At 43.8% G+C, this 18,068-nt stretch overlaps 2 protein-coding genes across 3 annotated transcripts in view; one reads left to right on the forward strand and one right to left on the reverse strand.

Moving 5' to 3' along the window:
- Positions 1-2,188: 2,188 nt before the first annotated feature.
- Positions 2,189-10,322, reverse strand: XAF1 (XIAP associated factor 1). Of its 2 annotated transcripts, none has more exons than XM_009318817.1 (8): positions 10,244-10,322; positions 7,418-7,553; positions 6,350-6,406; positions 5,297-5,552; positions 4,430-4,497; positions 3,945-4,157; positions 3,240-3,309; positions 2,189-2,293 (listed from the first exon to the last, which is right to left on the reverse strand). In XM_009318817.1, exons 1-8 carry the CDS (start codon positions 10,273-10,275, stop codon positions 2,271-2,273), a joined length of 855 nt encoding a protein of 284 aa, XP_009317092.1. In that variant the 5' UTR covers positions 10,276-10,322; the 3' UTR covers positions 2,189-2,270. The 2 variants fall into 2 exon arrangements, with proteins under 2 accessions (XP_009317092.1, XP_009317091.1); XM_009318816.1 differs by having other exon boundaries at positions 3,807-4,157.
- A 2,454-nt stretch (positions 10,323-12,776) lies between these two features.
- SLC13A5 (solute carrier family 13 (sodium-dependent citrate transporter), member 5) overlaps positions 12,777-18,068 on the forward strand; it is a 19,697-nt gene continuing 14,405 nt past the window's right edge. Inside the window, exon 1 of the mRNA XM_009318819.1 lies at positions 12,777-12,868. Coding sequence (XP_009317094.1) covers positions 12,863-12,868 — 6 coding nt within the window. The 5' untranslated portion in view covers positions 12,777-12,862. The remainder of the gene's footprint in view (positions 12,869-18,068) is intronic.

An 18,068-nucleotide genomic window follows, 5' to 3' on the forward strand; every position in this document is an offset into this window, starting at 1 on the left:
AAAAGCCACACGATGACACTGCAGCATCGATTTCTGAAATAAGCGCACTGTGCTTTTTAGAGGAGAGGAAATACCACTTCTTCAATAAGCTAGGCCTTCACACACACTCCTACCCCAAAAAAGGGTTGTAAGGATAAAACTGGCCTTGTGCTCTAATGTAAGTTGTGTGACACTTTTCAGACACAGCCACTTTGGTTCCTGTCTCACAGTACAAGATGTGACCCCATGGCTGTCCTGTGCTGTCAGGCTAACCCATGACGGAGCGTGGCGCTAGCCTGCAGCTGTCCTGTGATAACAGGACTGGTGCAAGCACCATCCCCTTACCTGCCTGTTCCTGCCCATTTGTTGTCCTGTCTGGTAAATTGGGCTGTTTCTAGGTGCGAAGCATCTTCCTTTGCATTTGGGCAGTAAAGTTTTCAAAGTTCCTTTTCAAAAGGGATGAAAAAGCTTTCCTGTCTTTCTCTGTATAAAGATATAGATAGTGGAGCATGAGCTGCCTGCCCAGTTTGTCTCCAAACTTGGTTTACTCATTTACTGTGGACTCTCTTCAGACCATGTTATGTTTACCAGCCCTCTTCAAACAGACTTTGAAGAACAATAAAGAAAGAGTTCCTGGGAGGCCTGCTAAGTCCAGCTTTGCTGGAACCTATACAGACCCCAAAATACACAACAGAGTGAGAGAGCTTATGGTTGTGTGGAGATGCATCAAGTCCACTGCTGTGATGTGTATCAAAGAATAATAAGACTACTAAACTATGTGAAAGTCTAATGAGTGCAGAATAAAAGAGGATGAATTTATGCATGGAGTGATAGGGCCTTAATGGACATGCTTTCACAGCCCTTTCCTCTGCCCCCAAATACAGAAAATTCTGTTTCATAGCACCATGTTCAATGTTAGACTTGCTTACCAGAAGTTCAGAACAATTTTTTAAAAGCTTAAAATAAACCTCAGTGAGAGCACTGTCTTAGATTGCGTTTGAAAAATCCCTTCTTAAATGTGGCCAGAGTAGTCCTGCAAGCGTTCAAATGCAATTCACTAGACCCTGATCAGCAAAACATCTGGGACAGACAGGGTGTGAAGTTATGTACTCTTGGACTTTGAGTAGCAGGCTTTCAGATTCAGATTAATGAGGTCTGAACGCATGTAGGAAAAGCTGTTGATTGTTACAGTGTCTATGCTGCAAAGGTTGAGGGAGCCTCAGAAGTCATTGACACTTGTCAGGCCACATGACCAGCCACTGTCCCACTCACAATGCTGGCACTAGCCCAGTGGTTGGAAGTATCTACTCTTGGAACATCCATTGGTGCGTTTCAGCTCAGTCCTGCCCATATTAATATGCCTACAATATGCATAAACAAGCCTGGGTCCTTGCTGAATCACTGAGAGAGTTCATGAACTCGGCCTGACTTCACATCCCATGTGTGCCTGTGCATAAATGACGCAGATATCAACAAGTTTGGATCTGAGAAGTAAGATGTTACTCAAATTATAGGTCAGCATATGTACTCCAGCTATCAGTTTGTAAGGTTGAACACTGCTAAAGGTGGATGAGAGTAAAATGGCACCTTATAGTAAAACTGTTCTGTTAACATGTTTTGGTGCTTATTGATGTACGATGCCAAGCAGCAAAGGCTGCTTCATAAATGTTCACAGATATTAGCATAAAGCATCCACTCACTTTTCATGTTTAACTTTTCCACCATTGGGCCTTATCAGTTTCCATTTATATCAGAAGATGAACACCCTCAGTTGTCCTTGGATCTGTCTGCAATCTCCCGAGACTAAGCTGTTTGTGCTAGCCGTAGGTTCAGTGGTTCACTGAAGTGAAGGAGAGCAGGATTTAATGTTTTTTAATTTCAGTGGGCCATGCCCTGAAAAACACTAAGGTCTCAGCTCTCAGTGAGGACAAGGGGAATTGGTGGCGCTCAACATGACAAAGAATTCTGAATTCCTTATTTCCTTCTCTCCTCCAGCACAAACATTTTTAAATAAGCTGCTCTCTTTGCTGAAGCGGGTGGAAAAAGTACATTCCTAAGGCAAGCTTACACAGAAATATTTGAAATTAGAACAGCTGTTGAGCCCCCATCACTTTTACAGTTTTCTGGTAAAACCTTTTAAATGCCTCTCTTGATAAGGAAAAAAATCTGAGTCACTCTTTGTAGTAGCAAGCCACTTTTATTTGTCAATAAAGCTATCACACTTTCAGTGCCTTTTGCTAAAGCTGAGCTGAAGCTTCAATCTGAAGACATGCCTCTATTTTCAGATTTAGTCATGAATGCTGTAGAAAGTCTTCTGTAAAACAAACAAAGCCCAGTTATGACTGTTTTTAAAGTTTCAGTTTTACAGCCTCCCTATGTCATCACTCAGTTGAACAATATAAAAAACACACTATGCAAGTCAAATAATCTGTGTAATTACCATGTACTTACTTTTATTTCAAGACTAGAGTCCTGTAATTCAAAACTAGACAAACCCCCTATTTCTCACTTTGGTGTTTTCTCTCTTTAATTTACCAGGAGAGGAAAGTTTTACAGGGAGAAGCAATACCTCATTTACTGAACCAAGTAGAAAAAGGACAGATTGAGAACAACGGCTTTCAGTTTCACTTAATTAATTGGACTGAGAGGAAACGATACTGCTTAGGAACTGAAAAGCAGAGGGGGATGTTAGCAAAGAGAGAAGTGTTAAGATGCACAGCCTGTCTGGGACAGGGTGAGGAAAGAGACTGACTTACTGCCTGTGGATCAGTGCAAGCTCAACTGGAGGTATTATCTGGCATAATTATATCAATGCTTCTACTGAATATGCAATTTTTACTATGGAGAAAAAATAGTTTTACTTCTTGTCTTCTGAAACTATTCTTTAAGTCTCCATTCAGTGTTGGAGCAGACAGACAGACAGACCTGGGACAAACATCTGTTCTGTGAAATCTTTTGTGCTGATCTCTGCTTACAGTAGGGAAGGTACTGCACTGTTCATAGTAGCATAATTTGAGAGGCACAATATGCGTTACTCTGAGTCAAGAAAGTGAAAACATACTGGCTCTGAAGCAATGCTTGCTTAACACAACCTCATGGGAACCCACTGTGTGTTGGAATCTGGAGAGCTTTGTGATATTCTGAGTATTAGCTTTTCTAGATGCACTTCCTCTGCAAAATATCCCATTGTTCCTACTAACCCAATGTAGAATAATCCCGAATGATTTATTCTATTCTAAATTTCTGAAATTCTGCAGTACCTTTTTCTCCATGGCTTGATTTTTGTTTCATCCTAGCATTTTTCAAAGATGTCAAACGTAGACATTTGATCTAGAAAAGTAAGGAACGGTTATGTCGGAGGATAATTTAACATTATATTCAACATGCAATCATATTCAGTAGGGAGGCAACTGGGCCCCTTTGTTGGAATGGAAAATTATCTAGAGCTCCATCTCTGATGCAGCTGAGATATAATCATACTATTTGCTTAGCAGGAACAGTATCAGCCTTTAGCAAATAAGGGCAGTTGCTGAAGACTTTCCAGGATTTGAGCTTAAAATTAATGGTTTGAGTCATGGTTATTATTTTCCTAAAACTCAAGCAGACTATAGGCAATGGATCTTGTTTGTGTAGATGTGAGCATAAATAGTCAATGGAATTAACAAATTCCATGCTTTACAGAGAGAGTGTACCTATGGCCAGCATTTCAAGAAGCTACGGAATCCAGAAATGGGCACTAGGACCCCAGGCGGTGTGGAGATAAGTAGTGACTCTGTAGGTATGGCCCTTTGCATGTAGAAGGCCGACTCCAATGTGTCATTTCTCACCTCATGTTTCTGAAGGGTTGGAAGTGGCAGAAGAATGTTGCAATGGGCACAGGTCACCAGCATGTCAAAAGACTGGGTGTCTTTAAGAGCTTGAGGTGATGTGGAAAGTCCGCCTCTTGTGGGAGAGCGAAAGCCAACCTTTTTGTCCTTTGGGGGTTTAAGCAAGGTTTTGGAGGTCAATGGCTGGTCCCTTTCTTTCCCTTTGGGACGGACATCTTTCCACACCATTGCATTCTCAGAGCAGGAAGAGGGAGCCAGGGAGGAAGAAGACTGTGGTGGATTACTGCTGAGTTTTGAAGTTGACTGGCCAGCAAGAACTTTTGTCATCTTATGGGCTACACTGCATTTATTCTGTTAAAAGAGAGCATGCATAATAAAGTGAAGATTGGCATTACACCCAACTGTGTGGTATGCTGTGATTTGTGACAGACATGAGTCATGGGGAGGGACAGTGAACACCACCTCACAGTGATGCTTCAGCTGAATACATTGTATCATGAAACTATAGTTTGAAGAGCCAAGACACACTGCCCTTTCTTACCTAATATAGAGCTTTTCAGAGAACTAACCTGGCAAGAAATTAAGCGCAGACCATTCTCTTGTTCAGTTTCAAATGTGCTTACCAGATGCTGGGAGTACTGGTCATCTGGGAATGACTTATTGCACTTCCGACAAAGATTGCCACCAGTACCTTCAGAAGGAAAAAAAAAATTGAGAGAAACACAGTACTGACACTAGTCATCTAGACAGGCTGCTCAGATCCACTTATGGTCACTGGTTCTAGAGAAACACAGAATGCTGATTCCACTGGCCAAGAAGGAATTAGAGCTGAGACTACATTTTGCTTTTGGCACCACTCAAAACCAATCCATCATCTCTTCTCGTAAACTTCAGGATATTTGAAATTCTACTCCAGCCCCATGTTTTGTGGCTCAAGATGCTTCACTCCTACCCTGGCCTAGCTAATTCTGTTGCTAGGGGGTTTTGCTCTCTATAGTTTATTTTGCCAACCACTGTACCTACTGTTGCCTGTTCTTTTCTGGAATCATTGACAGGATTCATGAATTTTTTGTCTTGACATACTCTGTCCAGTACCTTACACCTAATAAAGCTGCTCTCAACTTCAAGAAATCAAGGTGTGCATCACTGGCTTTATATATGAAGTAGGAGGAAATTCTAAATCATATTTTCTCCTGTGCGACACATAGAAAGAGGAAGAAGTGCCACTTATTTTCTGACAGAAGAAATTTCACTTCCAGGATATAAGGCAGGCATAAAAGAACATGGCCAATGAGCTACCAGTCAGTGGAACCACTCTGGCTTTACAATAACCAGCATAATAAAAAGCAACACTTGGCCCTTTCACTGTGGTTGGTTAAACAACAATCCCCTCTATCCTGGATTACCAGGAATTGTAGAGAAGGCAGGAGAATTTTCACTGAGATTTAACAGAGTTGACCCAGTCCATGACAATGAGGAATTTTGCTTACCATTGGGGCAAATAAATGTTGCATTAGTGGATGCTTCACTGAAAGTTTGAAAGTTCACATCCTTATGATAGGACAGGGCACTGTTCTGACAAATATCTTTGTGTTTGTTCTGGTCTTTGTACATGATGTATTTGTTACACTCCCAACACCACTCTGTTCGGCTGGCACAGGTGTTCAGGTGTTCCTGCAGCTTGTTGAAGGGCATTTCAAGCTCACAGATCTTGCACTTCATTGCTCGTTTGTAGCATTCCTTGGTCTGCACATGAACAGATGAAATTATTGCAAATTTTCTATCAATACTAAAAGAGGGCATTGGGTGAGAGCAACGAGTGACAGTTTAAGAATGCCATCCTTAAGGGGTATCTACACAACCAAAAGCAGGCTTAGCTGTATTAGGAGTTCGCCTACCTAGGCTATCATTAATTTAGGATGATTTCAGCAATATAAGGCAAAATGGGAATCAATAGCAGTGAAGATGTTCTGTGTCAGTACAGGTTAGCAACAGAGCACAAGCCCACCTAGAAAATTCCAGTACTTCAGCTACCACCACTAGGGGAAGCCTGCTGTGTCTTCACTGCTTTGGTTCCTTGAAATGGTTAGACTACAGCTAGCATGGACAGGCTGCTCTCACTTCCCAGCCGCTGCAAATTCTTTTGTGTATCTCCTCCTTAGCTGTTTCCTTGACTCGCGCTTTGTATAACCACTCTTTTGGAAAAGCAAGTAATGTGAGTGTGGGGGCAGGACGGAAATGTCTTTGAGAAGCCCTCAAAGAATATCAGCTTGAGGTGCCAAGGATGAGAAAGTAATAGATTATCCCCTGGAACAGACTGTCCCATCACAACTGGATGGGCAACCACCATGAGATATACTTATTTACAAGGGGGAAAAGGTATGCCAAAACACTGCAACTGTTGAGAGGTTTAAATTTCTTCATGGTCCAGGACAGGAGTCAGGGATTTACACGTTCTTGCTGTTGAACCCATTAGTGTGACTCTTAGTGGCTGGTAAAAGGGGTCAGCCTAGAAGGTAAAAAGTACTGCACTCCATACTTACCTCATGATGCTCCAACTGGTATTGCTGAATGCTTTGGTGACAAAGATTACATCTGACCTGCAAGCAAAACATAGAGCAGTTCATTGGGAGCACAGGAGGATGATTAGTGCTTTCATATGTCAATACAACTTCAAGCTGCTGAGATGATCTTCCTGTCATTTTCATCCCAAACAAGCTGCACGTGAATTTTTATTTCTCTGTCAGGCCTGAGCCGTGTTGATGAGAATTTGAGGAAAACAGTTATCTGATGATTCTGCAGGAAGCTGTCATTCTGTGCGAGGGTCCAGTTCTCAAAGGTGCCCATGTGAAATGCAAAGTGTGATGTGAAATAAAGAGGGTGTATTCAAAATTTTGACTGAGGTTTAACTTAAAAGTATAGGTCTGATATTCAGCTAGTCTAAATTATAATAGCCCCTTTGAAAACATAGGAGGTATGCTAGTTTTCTATAGGTTTGCCACGAGAGCTACTCATGTGTTCTGTTAAGTAACTGAAATCAATGGAACTGCTAAAACAATAAAACTAGTAAGACAGAATAAAAAGTCATGCCTGTATATTCATGCTTCAGTATAGTACCTCTAGCTACAGGGTTCTTAACACTATACTAAAAATGCTATTGCCTCACTATATGAAGAGCTGATAAATTTACTCTGCCAGTTCAGTTTTGTTAAAAAAGTGCATTGATGTCATAGCTTTGTACAAGCAAGGCTTATGTCAGATCAGGTACTGTCTGTCTTCCTCTAATTAAATCATTTAACTTGCATGCTCTGGCTAATTCACAAGCACTAGGAGTATGTATCCATACCTGATCTGTAATTTGTATTGCTGGGGAAACTGAGATACCACAGTGGAAGCTTTATTTTCTTAAGCTGAGTGTGCACTAAGATCAAAAGGTGCTGTGACCAGGCCTGAAGGGTCATATCAGACCCTTACAGATTTTCTGGTCAAACAATTACAGAAGTTCAACTCTAGTTAATATAGAGCACAGTACCACGAACATACTACTTCAGGGCTGGCAGAGCTTTTTGCTATTTGCAAGAAAACCCTGAAGAATGTGTAGCATTCCTTACCTGCTTGTGTGCTTCTGTTTGATGGTCTTTCATATCCTTTTGGGCAACTGGTTCATCACATTCTGGACAAAGAGTGAGAAACCGCAAGCAGTGGGCCTCATGGAGGGAGAAATTGGCAGCAGACACATCTCGTTTACTACCGAGCACATAAATGAGAAAGAGAGAAGAGTAAATGAACTGGCGTGGTGGGTTGACCCTGGCCAGCAGCCAAGCATCCACACAGCTGCTCACTCACCACCACCCCACCACACACACAGTGGAACAGGGGGGGGAAATAGGAAGAACAGAAGTGAAAAAATCTGTAGGTTGAGATAAAGACAGTTTAATACTTGAATGAAAGGGGGGGAGGGTAGAAACAAGTGAAGCAAAAGACCCACTTGTGAAGCATCACTCACCACCTCCCACAGGCATATCTATGCCCAACCAGTCTTGGAACAATAGCCACCTTGGAAGCAAAAAAACCCCAACCCAACCCTGTTCTTCTTCCTCTAATGCAGTTTTTATTCCTGAGCATGAGGTTATACAGTATGGAATATCTCTTTGGTCAGTTTGGGTCAGCTCCCAAACTCTTGCTCACCCACAGCCTACTCACTGAGGGGGGGGCAGAGTGGGGAAAAAGAGAAAACCTTGACACTGTGCAAGTACTGTTCAGCAAAAGTCAAAACACTGGTGTGTTATCAACACTGTTTTAGCCACAAATACAAAACACAGTACCATAGGGGCTGCTATGAAGAAAATTAACTCCATCCCAGCCAGACCCAGTACAACTGGTTACAATTTAACTAGTTTGTCCCTAAAAACTGAAAGTAAGTATTTGTCTTTCCAATTCATCTTAATGAGACATTTAGAGACTGGATTCTGTTTCTCATTCTCTTCTGCCATATTACCAGGAAAACTTTTGAAAGGGACAGGGCAGCTGCTGGAGGATCCTGGTATATTTGTCCAACAATTGTTTCAGGAAAAGCTCCGGCTGTTGTTTACACTGTTTGCAGATACGGAAAGAAAAGAAGGGCCCCTCTTCTGGGTGTCATCTAAGGCGTCACAAAATTTACAGCTCTTTGACTCCCAGCAGACCAATTTAAGGTAGCCCAGCCAAGCAGCTGCTCTGTTCAGATGAAGGCTACCTCGGAGCTGAGACACACAGATGTCACTATGCTCAGTGCGTTCAGGAAGAGCCACTTAAGTTTATCTGGGAAATCACTTGTTTGATTTCAGTAATTGATGTGTTCACAACATTAGTGACGAGATACAGTTCAACAGGACTTGGGTAAGACCTCCTGAAGAAGCTTCCAGGTGCAAACCTTAAGCAGTGTGAAACTTCCATTGCTCCTCTTGAAACAGCTTTGGGATGACTGATGTGCATACCAGCTGATTTTCTGACTTCCTCTGCCAGCAGGGCCTGGGACCCTGATCCCATGGGACCCATCTTAGGATGTCTGCCTCACTGCCCTCACTTCAGGCTCAGAGACATTAGTGCACCAGGCAACAGGCAGTGAGGTGTATCCCTGTCATTTCAAAGCCTTTACTGCAGTGGGCCCAGGACCCTGCAGCAGGAGATACTGATGCCTGACACAAGAGAGTGATGGTCGTTAGGACGTGGCAGCTGGAGGTAAGCCCATGCAACCTTTCTGGCCTACAAGAGTAGGAAGACTGCCTGAAAGGACATGTACACTTCCAGCTCTGCTACTTCGAGGAAATGCGTGAGGCAGAATAGCTGATGCCATCTGGGCTTTCTGCACTAGTCTTTGTTCCAAACTCTGACATCATGTCTGGGCCACAGAACCAGTCTGCCCAACATATTTGCTGGTCGCTCAATGTGGAGGGAATGGCCATGATGAGGCCACATAAATTATGAACAGCCCAACCGCAAGACAGAGCAGCCACAGCAAAAAAGCCCTGGGGCAGTGAACTCTTCTAATTTTCTTAGAGAAGGTAAGTTGCCTCAAGGAAATCTGCTTCAAACATGAGGAGAAGCTTCTCATGATCATGATGGATAAGCAATGGAGTGGATTTCCTGTGGGAATGTGTCATCTCTGTCACCAGAGTTTTTAAGAATTGTTTAGAAGCATCTATGAGAAGTTTTAGGCAAAGTAGGTCTGCCAAGGAGTCTGATCAGTGTGCAGCAACTGCTTTATTCAAAGCATCCCCTACAACCTTTTAGAATATAATGCACAGGTTCTCTTTGTGCAAGGCTAAGCATTGGTTTTCCTTTGTGACCAAATCAAATTGAGGCTAAGCTCACGTTTAACCTTTCTAAGTTTGACTCCTTTTTTTAATTGCAGTGCTTCACAGTCTTTGTTCATATAATTTGCCCAATGGCCTAGCTACTAGTTGAGACACACCAAGCTATGGTGTGTCTCATGGCCCCTTTCAGGCTTCTATTCTATGAGAGATGGCCAATTACTCTGAAAAAAAATGAATATTTTATCACTTAACTTGCAAATATAGCAACAAAAAGAAACATCAGCCATGGGGGGAAACTGATGCAGCTGCTGGGTTTGGCATGGTCCACGCACTGACTCCTCTGCCAGATACTGCAAAATTACCCACAGTGATATTATGTAAGAGAATATTGCAGCATCGGAGGAGGGCTATGGAAGAAACCTCTCCACAGCAAAGTAGCAAGAAAGCAGCAAGCTGGAAATGTGAAAATGCGTACAAAATATTTTTGTTTACTACTCAATGGCTAGCGTACCCCCCTCCTGTCGTGTGGTTCTTCCTCTTCTCCCCCTGTTACAGGAGACCTAGATAACGTTAAGGAAAATCCTAGAAAACTCTTGAAATCCCCACAGTTTGTAGGGGTGAAGAGGGAGAAAGATCTCTTACCAATTTTTGCAGAACCTGCTCTCTTCTGTCATGATTTTTCTTTTTATTCTGCTGGATATTCTTTCTTCTAAGAGCAGAGAGGAAAAAAAAAAACGAAACTGAAAGCCTCTGTTGCAGTAACTCCACCCCAAACAGCTGCTTAGCCAAAAATTCTTTAAAGGAGAAACAGCAGCATTGCCAGACAAGTATTAGTCTTCAGTGCGAGTTCCACATATAGATTAGTTTGCTAGTCCTTAAAGGAACTACGGGGTGTCAGTTTCCTTCTTTCCCAAATAAGTTTAATTTAAAGTAGCTGGTTTATGCAGCAGGCTGGGTTGCCACCTGGAGCTGCCTGAAGCAGTTGGGGGCAGAGGTGTTCCTCTGTCCCACTGCAGCAGGGCTGGCTGACCTGGCTGGCCTCTACCCCCCAACACCCAGGCACGTCAGGTTGGACGGGGCTCTGAGCAACCTGATCTAGCTGAAGATGTCCCTGCTTATTGCAGGGGGTTGGACTAGATGACCTTTAAAGGTCCCTTCCAACCCAAACCATTCTATGATTCTATGATTCTATGTCCACACTCTCCCACCCACTGCAGATGCCTGCTGAGGAGCCAAGTGAGCCTGTGGCTCCCTGAGGAGGGAGGCAGCAGGCTGTGGCAAGCTGCCTGCCCGCCAGCGCCTCAGGGACATTAGAGGTAGCAGGACACCATCTTCACCACTGCTTCCCCAAGAGGACTGCGGGGAGCTCTCCTGCCACCATCTCCCCTCCATGCCTGGAGTGGCAATGGCTGTGGGGAGCCCTCAGGCCCCATCACACCTTCCTGCCCAGCACCTGTGCTGTGTGTTGTGCAGGTGTAGCACCAGCACCTGTCCACAGAGGAACCTGCAGGGAGCGTGGCAGCCCTGCCTGTGAACTCACCTTTGATGGTATTTTACTGATAACCGTAACATTGCAGTCTACCAGGTTGCAGTCTGGGCAGGGGCCAGCAGAGAGGAAGAGGAAGCATCATGAAAAAAACCCTCAGGCACTGTGGTCCAAACCCAGGAGTGCTGCCTTCAGGCAGCAGGCTCTGCTGGCAGCTGCCCTGCGCCCCACCACGGCTGGTGTCCGCTTGGCCGCAGCCCTTGCCCGGCCATTGTTCTCTCAGCCCATCCAGGCTGACTAGCTGCAGGGGTGGTTTGCAGTGAGCAGGGAGGGCAGGGGTATGCTGCAGCCCCCTCCACCTCTGGAATGGTGGTCACGGTAGTATCCAGCCTCACAAACCCATCGTGGCCTCCCCTAGGCAATGCTGTCCCACTCAGACAAAAACAGCCAGCTAGTGGAGAGGAAATTTGCCCAAAAACACCATGTGGGAGAAACCCAGCATTGATCCTCCAGCGTCACATCACCAAGCCCCACAACGTGGCTGCTCAGCCACTCCCAGGCCCCACTGTTTCCCCAGTGACCCTCGGACCACTTCAGGGTATCTAAATATGTGCAAGGTGAAATCTCCAGCCTGCATTAACCAGCTTTGCCTTTTCTCCCTGGTGATATTCTGTCATGGTTGGGACTGACCGACAGCACTAGAGGCCCCAGGTGCAGTAGGTCCTGCCTGTCACTGGGCCTCATCTGGGGGTCATACAGCTCTACATTTTACATAGGGAACTTTAGAAGAAATATAAGTTAAAGAGAAAAAGGCACAGAACTTCACGTTTTTCATTTCAATGCCAACACCAGTATCTTCAGGATTTTCTCATGGAAGGCCTAGCATTTCTTGTACCTGCTACTACAGCTGATCCCTTTCAGCAGTATGACACAAGTGGCTCTTCTCTGATGTTGTAGACCCTGACGGTGTGGAACAATGAGATACAGGAGATGCAGAAAATATGAACTGACCTTCTTAGTCTGTAAAATTGGGAAAATAATATTAATTCTTCTACTTTGCACAGGTATTGGGAAGAATTATGCACTAGTATTTGCATAATGTATTGTAATGCCATACACAACAGATGTCCCAGATGTTACTCAGAAAGTGGTGTGGTTCATTTCCCATCCAAACAAGCCCTTTCTGTCCCCCATTTTTCTGTGGGAAAAATAAAAGAAGAAGGAGGAAGCCAAATAAGCCATTATTTAGACCTGGGAATAATGAGTGTTTATCTGGATTTTGTAACGCAAATTATGTAATGAAGCAGAGAAAAGGCTTTTGAACAAATATGTTAATGAGATGGCAGCTAAGGGAGAGATTACAGAGTTGCCAATTCCGAATCAAATTTTTTAATGTGATTTTCTTTTGTTTTTTTTTTTCTTTTGTAGTCATTAGCCTGCACAGCATTTGAATGTGCTTTAGGGCTTCATGCAAGCTATACGGGAAATACCAATTCTAGGTCAAGAAAGCCTGATAGCAACACACACTGACTGAGAAAACCCCACTGACTCAAAATTCATAATGAGGGCTTTTATGTAGAAAGTTGTTGGGCACAGGGATTGTACTGAAAGGACTGTTCGTTCAGTGTCTCAAAAGCTTTTCTTGGAAAAATATCAGATGCTCCACTGGGAACTTATTTGAAAGATACTCCTAAAGCAACACAGTAGACTGGCAGTGGCTGGAAAGTACTGATTGGAAGGAAAACGGAAAGTAATGAAACAGTGATTTTCTCCGAATGCCGGTAATAACTCTTTCCATTTAAATTCTGTGTAAACCTTCCAGTGCGTAACATTATTGTACAAGACCTCTTCTAGGCATCTTTTTAAGTCAAGCATCACACAGAGGTAAGTTCTGAGCTGGTTGCTTTTTAAATGTGATTTTCAAAAGCCTGGGTGGAAGACACTTCTTTTTCTGCTAAGTCCTAGAATGTCTCAGGGTCAGTTGTTTTCATTTTTGTTTCTCAGTGTCAAGTATGATAGGTCTTACAGTCCTTGTTTAATATAATTTTGTTAAAACTTTTGTACCTCGGTGTTGCATGGAGCCTGCAACATGAAAGAACTTTAAAAAGAATGTGAGGAGATTTTTTGTCTTGAGAGGGAATAGCAGTTTTCTAGGTGAAATGGACTGCTTTTAAACAGGCAAACTGTACTTGTGTGCTTGGACAGCATTTGAATTAGAGGCAGAAAATATGTATATCTGTAATTAAAGGAATTAACTGCTACCTGTAAGGCCTCCTTGCCACAGACCGTTCCTACCCAGCAATAACAGGAGTAACTGGGAAGATTGGCCTGTAGTAAATAAGATATATCAGAAAAGCAGCTTCTTGGGAACGACCTAAATGACACTAAAATCTTTATTTTCCAATTTTTCCACCTGGACTGATGACCCTGGAATTCCTACCTTCCAAGAAGACTTGATTTCTAGTCCCTTTCTACTAACCCAAACAATGCAGGTCAGCCTTTGTTAACTAATCTTCAGCAGTGTCCCACTTCTGAGTGGAACTCTTTACAGTGGCTCACATCATTGAATCCGGTATCTGAAGTACAAAAGGGAAGATTGCAAGACTCTGTGTGTCATTTGACAACGCTGTCAAGCTCATCTATGAATTTGCTGTCTTGAAAGGTGCAGCAGTTCCTGTCCCAGCTGTTACTGTTCCCAGTCATAAGTGGCCCAGTCTCTTGAACTGGCTCTGGTACTCACTGAACACTTCATTGAACCAACTCAGCTCACTAACTCAGCAGAAAAATGTTCTGCTTTCTTCGTCAAGTTAAACTCCAATAAGCCCCAGAGCCACCAGCTGAGTAACGGCAAGCAAGTCAGGGCAGGTCAGTGGCAGCGAGCCATGAGGTGGGCTTGGCTCTGTTACTGCATCATACCCTTGGTTCTTGATATGCTTTAAAATACCTGTGTTTATTAGGGTAGAACAGCAGCAAATGGCAGCAGTGGTGTCTACTACCCAGGGAAAGGGATTCAGGTACAAGAGACCTGATTCAGCTCCTGGTTCCACTTCATGTCACCAGCCATGCCTAAGTCTCTTTGTAACACAAAGATTTGAGTTCCTTTGAAAACTGATTTGAAACTTACTACCAAGAAGAACAAGAGCAGCATATTATTCAACACTAGGGTATCAAAATTTAGGCTGAAGGCTGCTACAATCTCCTGCTTCTAAATGGTGTCTGCAACCAAAAGCTAATTTTATCTACTGCCTTTAAAGCAGTAAAGACCGTGAAACCACACATCTCACATACATATTTGTAAATACTGCTCTGGTCTCTGCTATGTTCAGAGCAGTACTGACTGGAGGAAAGGATTCTTTTTTCTTGAAGGCCTGCAGTTAGTGCTCAATTAGCATGAGCTGAATTTCAGGCTGTGGGAGGTTTTTATTTGAATGCTCTCTTTGAACCATCTAAAACTCCTCCTGCTGGAGGTTTTGCAAGCGCGATGGGCTCTCTGCAGCTTCCTTTTGCCCGGCTGTTAGACTAGTTCTGTAAAGCAAGCAGCCAAAGCTTTGTCCGCCTTCTCCTTGGCACAGTGAAGAGGAAGCTCATGGGCAAATTATGTGAAAGAGCTGCCGTTCCTGTAGCACTCTCATATCCAGCCACTGCCAAATGTATCTGAGTTGTAAGCACAGATTGAGGGAGACAGGGAACAGCTGGAAGACTTGCCAAATCGAACATGCTTCTCTGTGCTTCTTTCTATTGGTGCATGCTGATCCCTTAGAGAGCAGAGCCCACCCTTGGCCTGCATTGTAAACTGCTCTCTTCCCCCATTTCATCCAATCATGCTCTCCCCTTCCTGCATCTTGACTATGCATTGCACAGCTTTTCCACCTCCTTATCTGAATGCAGGTGTTTTCTCTCTTGTCCCCACTCACTATTCTTCCTGCCCATGTTGTTGCTGTTTGCGATGGTATGTGAATATGTGGTTCTAACATCTGGATTCAGTCAACTTCTCGGCCTCCTGGTTCTTACCGTAGAGCATGAATTGACACATGTAAACCTCCAATGGTTTATAAAATAGTGATGGAGGTATCTTAAATATGAAGTGTGCAGTGGCAGGATGGCTTGAGCAAGGGGGTAACAAAGTCAGAATTTACCTTTCAAGATTACAGGTTCAGTTCAGTGCAGGACTTGGTCCTTGCTGCTCTGCAACAGCCAGCTGCTTTGCTTGGTCTTAGCTGAATTCCTAGCAGACTTCCACAGGAACTGTAGTTGGCACTAATTTGATTTCTTCTCAGCAGAGTCAGCACAGACATTTTTCATGAACAAGTATTTCACACGCACTCCAACAAACCAACCTGCTCTCCTCCTGAAGCAAACCTCTAGAAAAGGAGCCTACTTTTGCAAAAAAAGTAAAGAAATAAAAGTTGCTCATGTCGATGGTCATGCTTAAGATTTTTCCCCGCTTTTGCTTTACGCAAAGTGCTGGGAATGATCAGCCTTTAAATTTAGGTTTCTAAACTCAGTTTATCAGTGCTGGTCTTGATTCATGAAAAGATTAGTTGCTTAGTTTGGGACCTGGGTCTCAGATAAAAACATGTTCAGATAAAGGAGATTTAGACACGCTTTCTTTCAAATCTGGACTCAATGTTTTTCCTAGATCTCCCTCTCTCAGTCAACTGCTATTGACCAGGCAGCGCCACCAGAAGAAGTGGGAAGCGGGTATTTATCTCTAAGGGTCAGGTACTTGCCGGTCCTGATTGATACCTCCCTGTTTTCCTCCTTTGCTCCTTCCTTTCTGCTCTATAATCTCTTGGGAGGCCTGCACCATCTTCTCATCCCTGTCCCAAGTCAGCTGTTCTTAAGAACCCTAGGGAACATTGTGTTTCTCGCATCCCTCCCCTTCTCCTCCCAAAGGTACACCCTTCTGCTTGACAGTTGCCATATGAACAGCAGAAGAGGGTACTCCAGTATCTTTCAATCTGATTTCCTATTATTCATATGCTTGTTCTTTTTTGTGAATCCTTTTTTTGTTTTGTTCCATATCATAGAATGTACTTTGCATGGCACACTGAAGGCAAGTTTGCAATAATTCTGCACAATAAGGAAATATTGATTCCCTTCTCTGTATTTGACAAGAGGACACTGAGGCATGGACTGGCTAATTGAATTGCCCACAGGAGTCCCTGATCTCATCCCTAGGTACAGCAAGCAAGTCTCCTTTCACAGGATTAGTCTATCTAAAGGTATCAACACATGTTCATGGCCTGTCTCTTTATTTTCTCTTTTCTACACTGCATCTCATTTAAACAAGAAGACAGGAAATCATATTTGCACTGGTGTATCAAAGTGAACCTTAGTACAACTCCTTTAGAGTTAACTCTGCATTTTCTTATTTAAGTGCTTGTAGTCCTTTTTCTTTGTTGACTAGGGACCATTTTTTCATTGGAGACGGTCCACAGGAATGCAAGTTTTGGCCGATTCCCCACTTGCTGCTAGGCTTTGCGCTGGTGTGAAGTTTCCTCTGTGTTGGTAAGTTACCCAGAGGGACTGCTGCTAAAGGTTTGAAGATTTGGAATCTGTACAGATCCGGTTGGCTACTATTTTCCTTAGTGGTCATTCACTGCTTTTATGAACAGAACAGTAACATTGGAGTGTCTTGTTTTGAACTTCTGTCACTCAAGTTCCTCTGGTCAGCAGAGGACAAATAGTGCAAGCTGTAGTCAGAGCTCCCTCATTACTTGCTGTGGAATCTGAAATTCTTTATTTCTGTGAGTAACTGCTTGGTAAGACTGTACTAAGAGACTGCAGGATCAAATTGTCAAGATATAATTTATGCTGCCTTCAATTTCAGGTGGCTGTTGACATCCCAGAAGCAGAACATAAAATATCAACAAATTATTAAAATTAATTTAATTAATTTAATAAATTGAATTATTAAAATTTAAAAAACTAGATATAAGGAAGAAATTTTTTATGCTGAGGGTGGTGAAGCACTGGCACAGGTTGCCCAGAGAGGTGGTGGATGCCCCATCCCTGGACACATTCCAGGTCAGGTTGGACGGGGCTCTGAGCAACCTGATCTAGTTGAAGATGTCCCTGCCCACGGCAGGGGGGTTGGACTAGGTGACCTTTAGAGGTCCCTTTTAATCCAAACCATTCTATGATTCTATGATTCTATTTGTCTTCAGTCTAGTTTCCAGTCCCTCCAGTTGTTCCTTTCTGCCATTTTGATAGTGCTTGCCACCCTTTCAGTAGTGCCATCACTTCTGATTCTGATTCTGTGGCAACACTGTAGACCAAATCACTGACATGAACGACATTAAAAACAACCTTTCAAGTTAACCTTTCTCGGTTATTGTTAACCCAGGTCACAGACACACAATCCCTCACAAAATAATAAGCAGTGAAACACAGCCACGCATGCCTGCACAGACCTTTGTTTTGGGGAGACCCCCACTGTGGTTTTAACTCTCCATTTCCCTAAAGGAGCTCAGTCCTTCCTCACCACTGTAAATGAGTGAGAGATGACTCTCCCTTGGCATCATCAGCACCTCCTGAGAGTCCAGCACCTGAGAGAAGCCGTGTGTCAGCACTTTGGTCCCTGCATGTTATATGCATTATGAGAATCTGTGCTTACTGGCAACTTTCTGTAGGCTCTTTGAGCAGGGAGATTTTTCTTAAAACATTCTCACAACTGGTCTGATAGCTTGATACGCAGCCATTAAGCAGCTTTCCTTGTTCATGGAGGGTCTGCAGAAGCAGGAGCACAGAGGTGGACGTAAGGAATGGGGAAGTGGGAAACGCCCCGTGTTATGTCCCGGCGCCCATATGATGGAGCGGGCCGGCGGATTCTGACTTGGTCCGGATCAGGCTGAGGAAATCTCCCAGGTGTCAGGCGGGGTTGCGGGCACCGTGTCCTCCAGGGCAGCTGCCGCCGGCCGGCCGTGGGGACGGAGGGACGTCGCACGGCCGGGGCGCGGGGCAGGGGCGCTGGGCTGG

This window comes from Pygoscelis adeliae, unplaced genomic scaffold (genome assembly GCF_000699105.1).
Source record: "Pygoscelis adeliae isolate BGI_AS28 unplaced genomic scaffold, ASM69910v1 Scaffold392, whole genome shotgun sequence".
In the NCBI taxonomy this organism is placed as follows: domain Eukaryota; kingdom Metazoa; phylum Chordata; class Aves; order Sphenisciformes; family Spheniscidae; genus Pygoscelis; species Pygoscelis adeliae.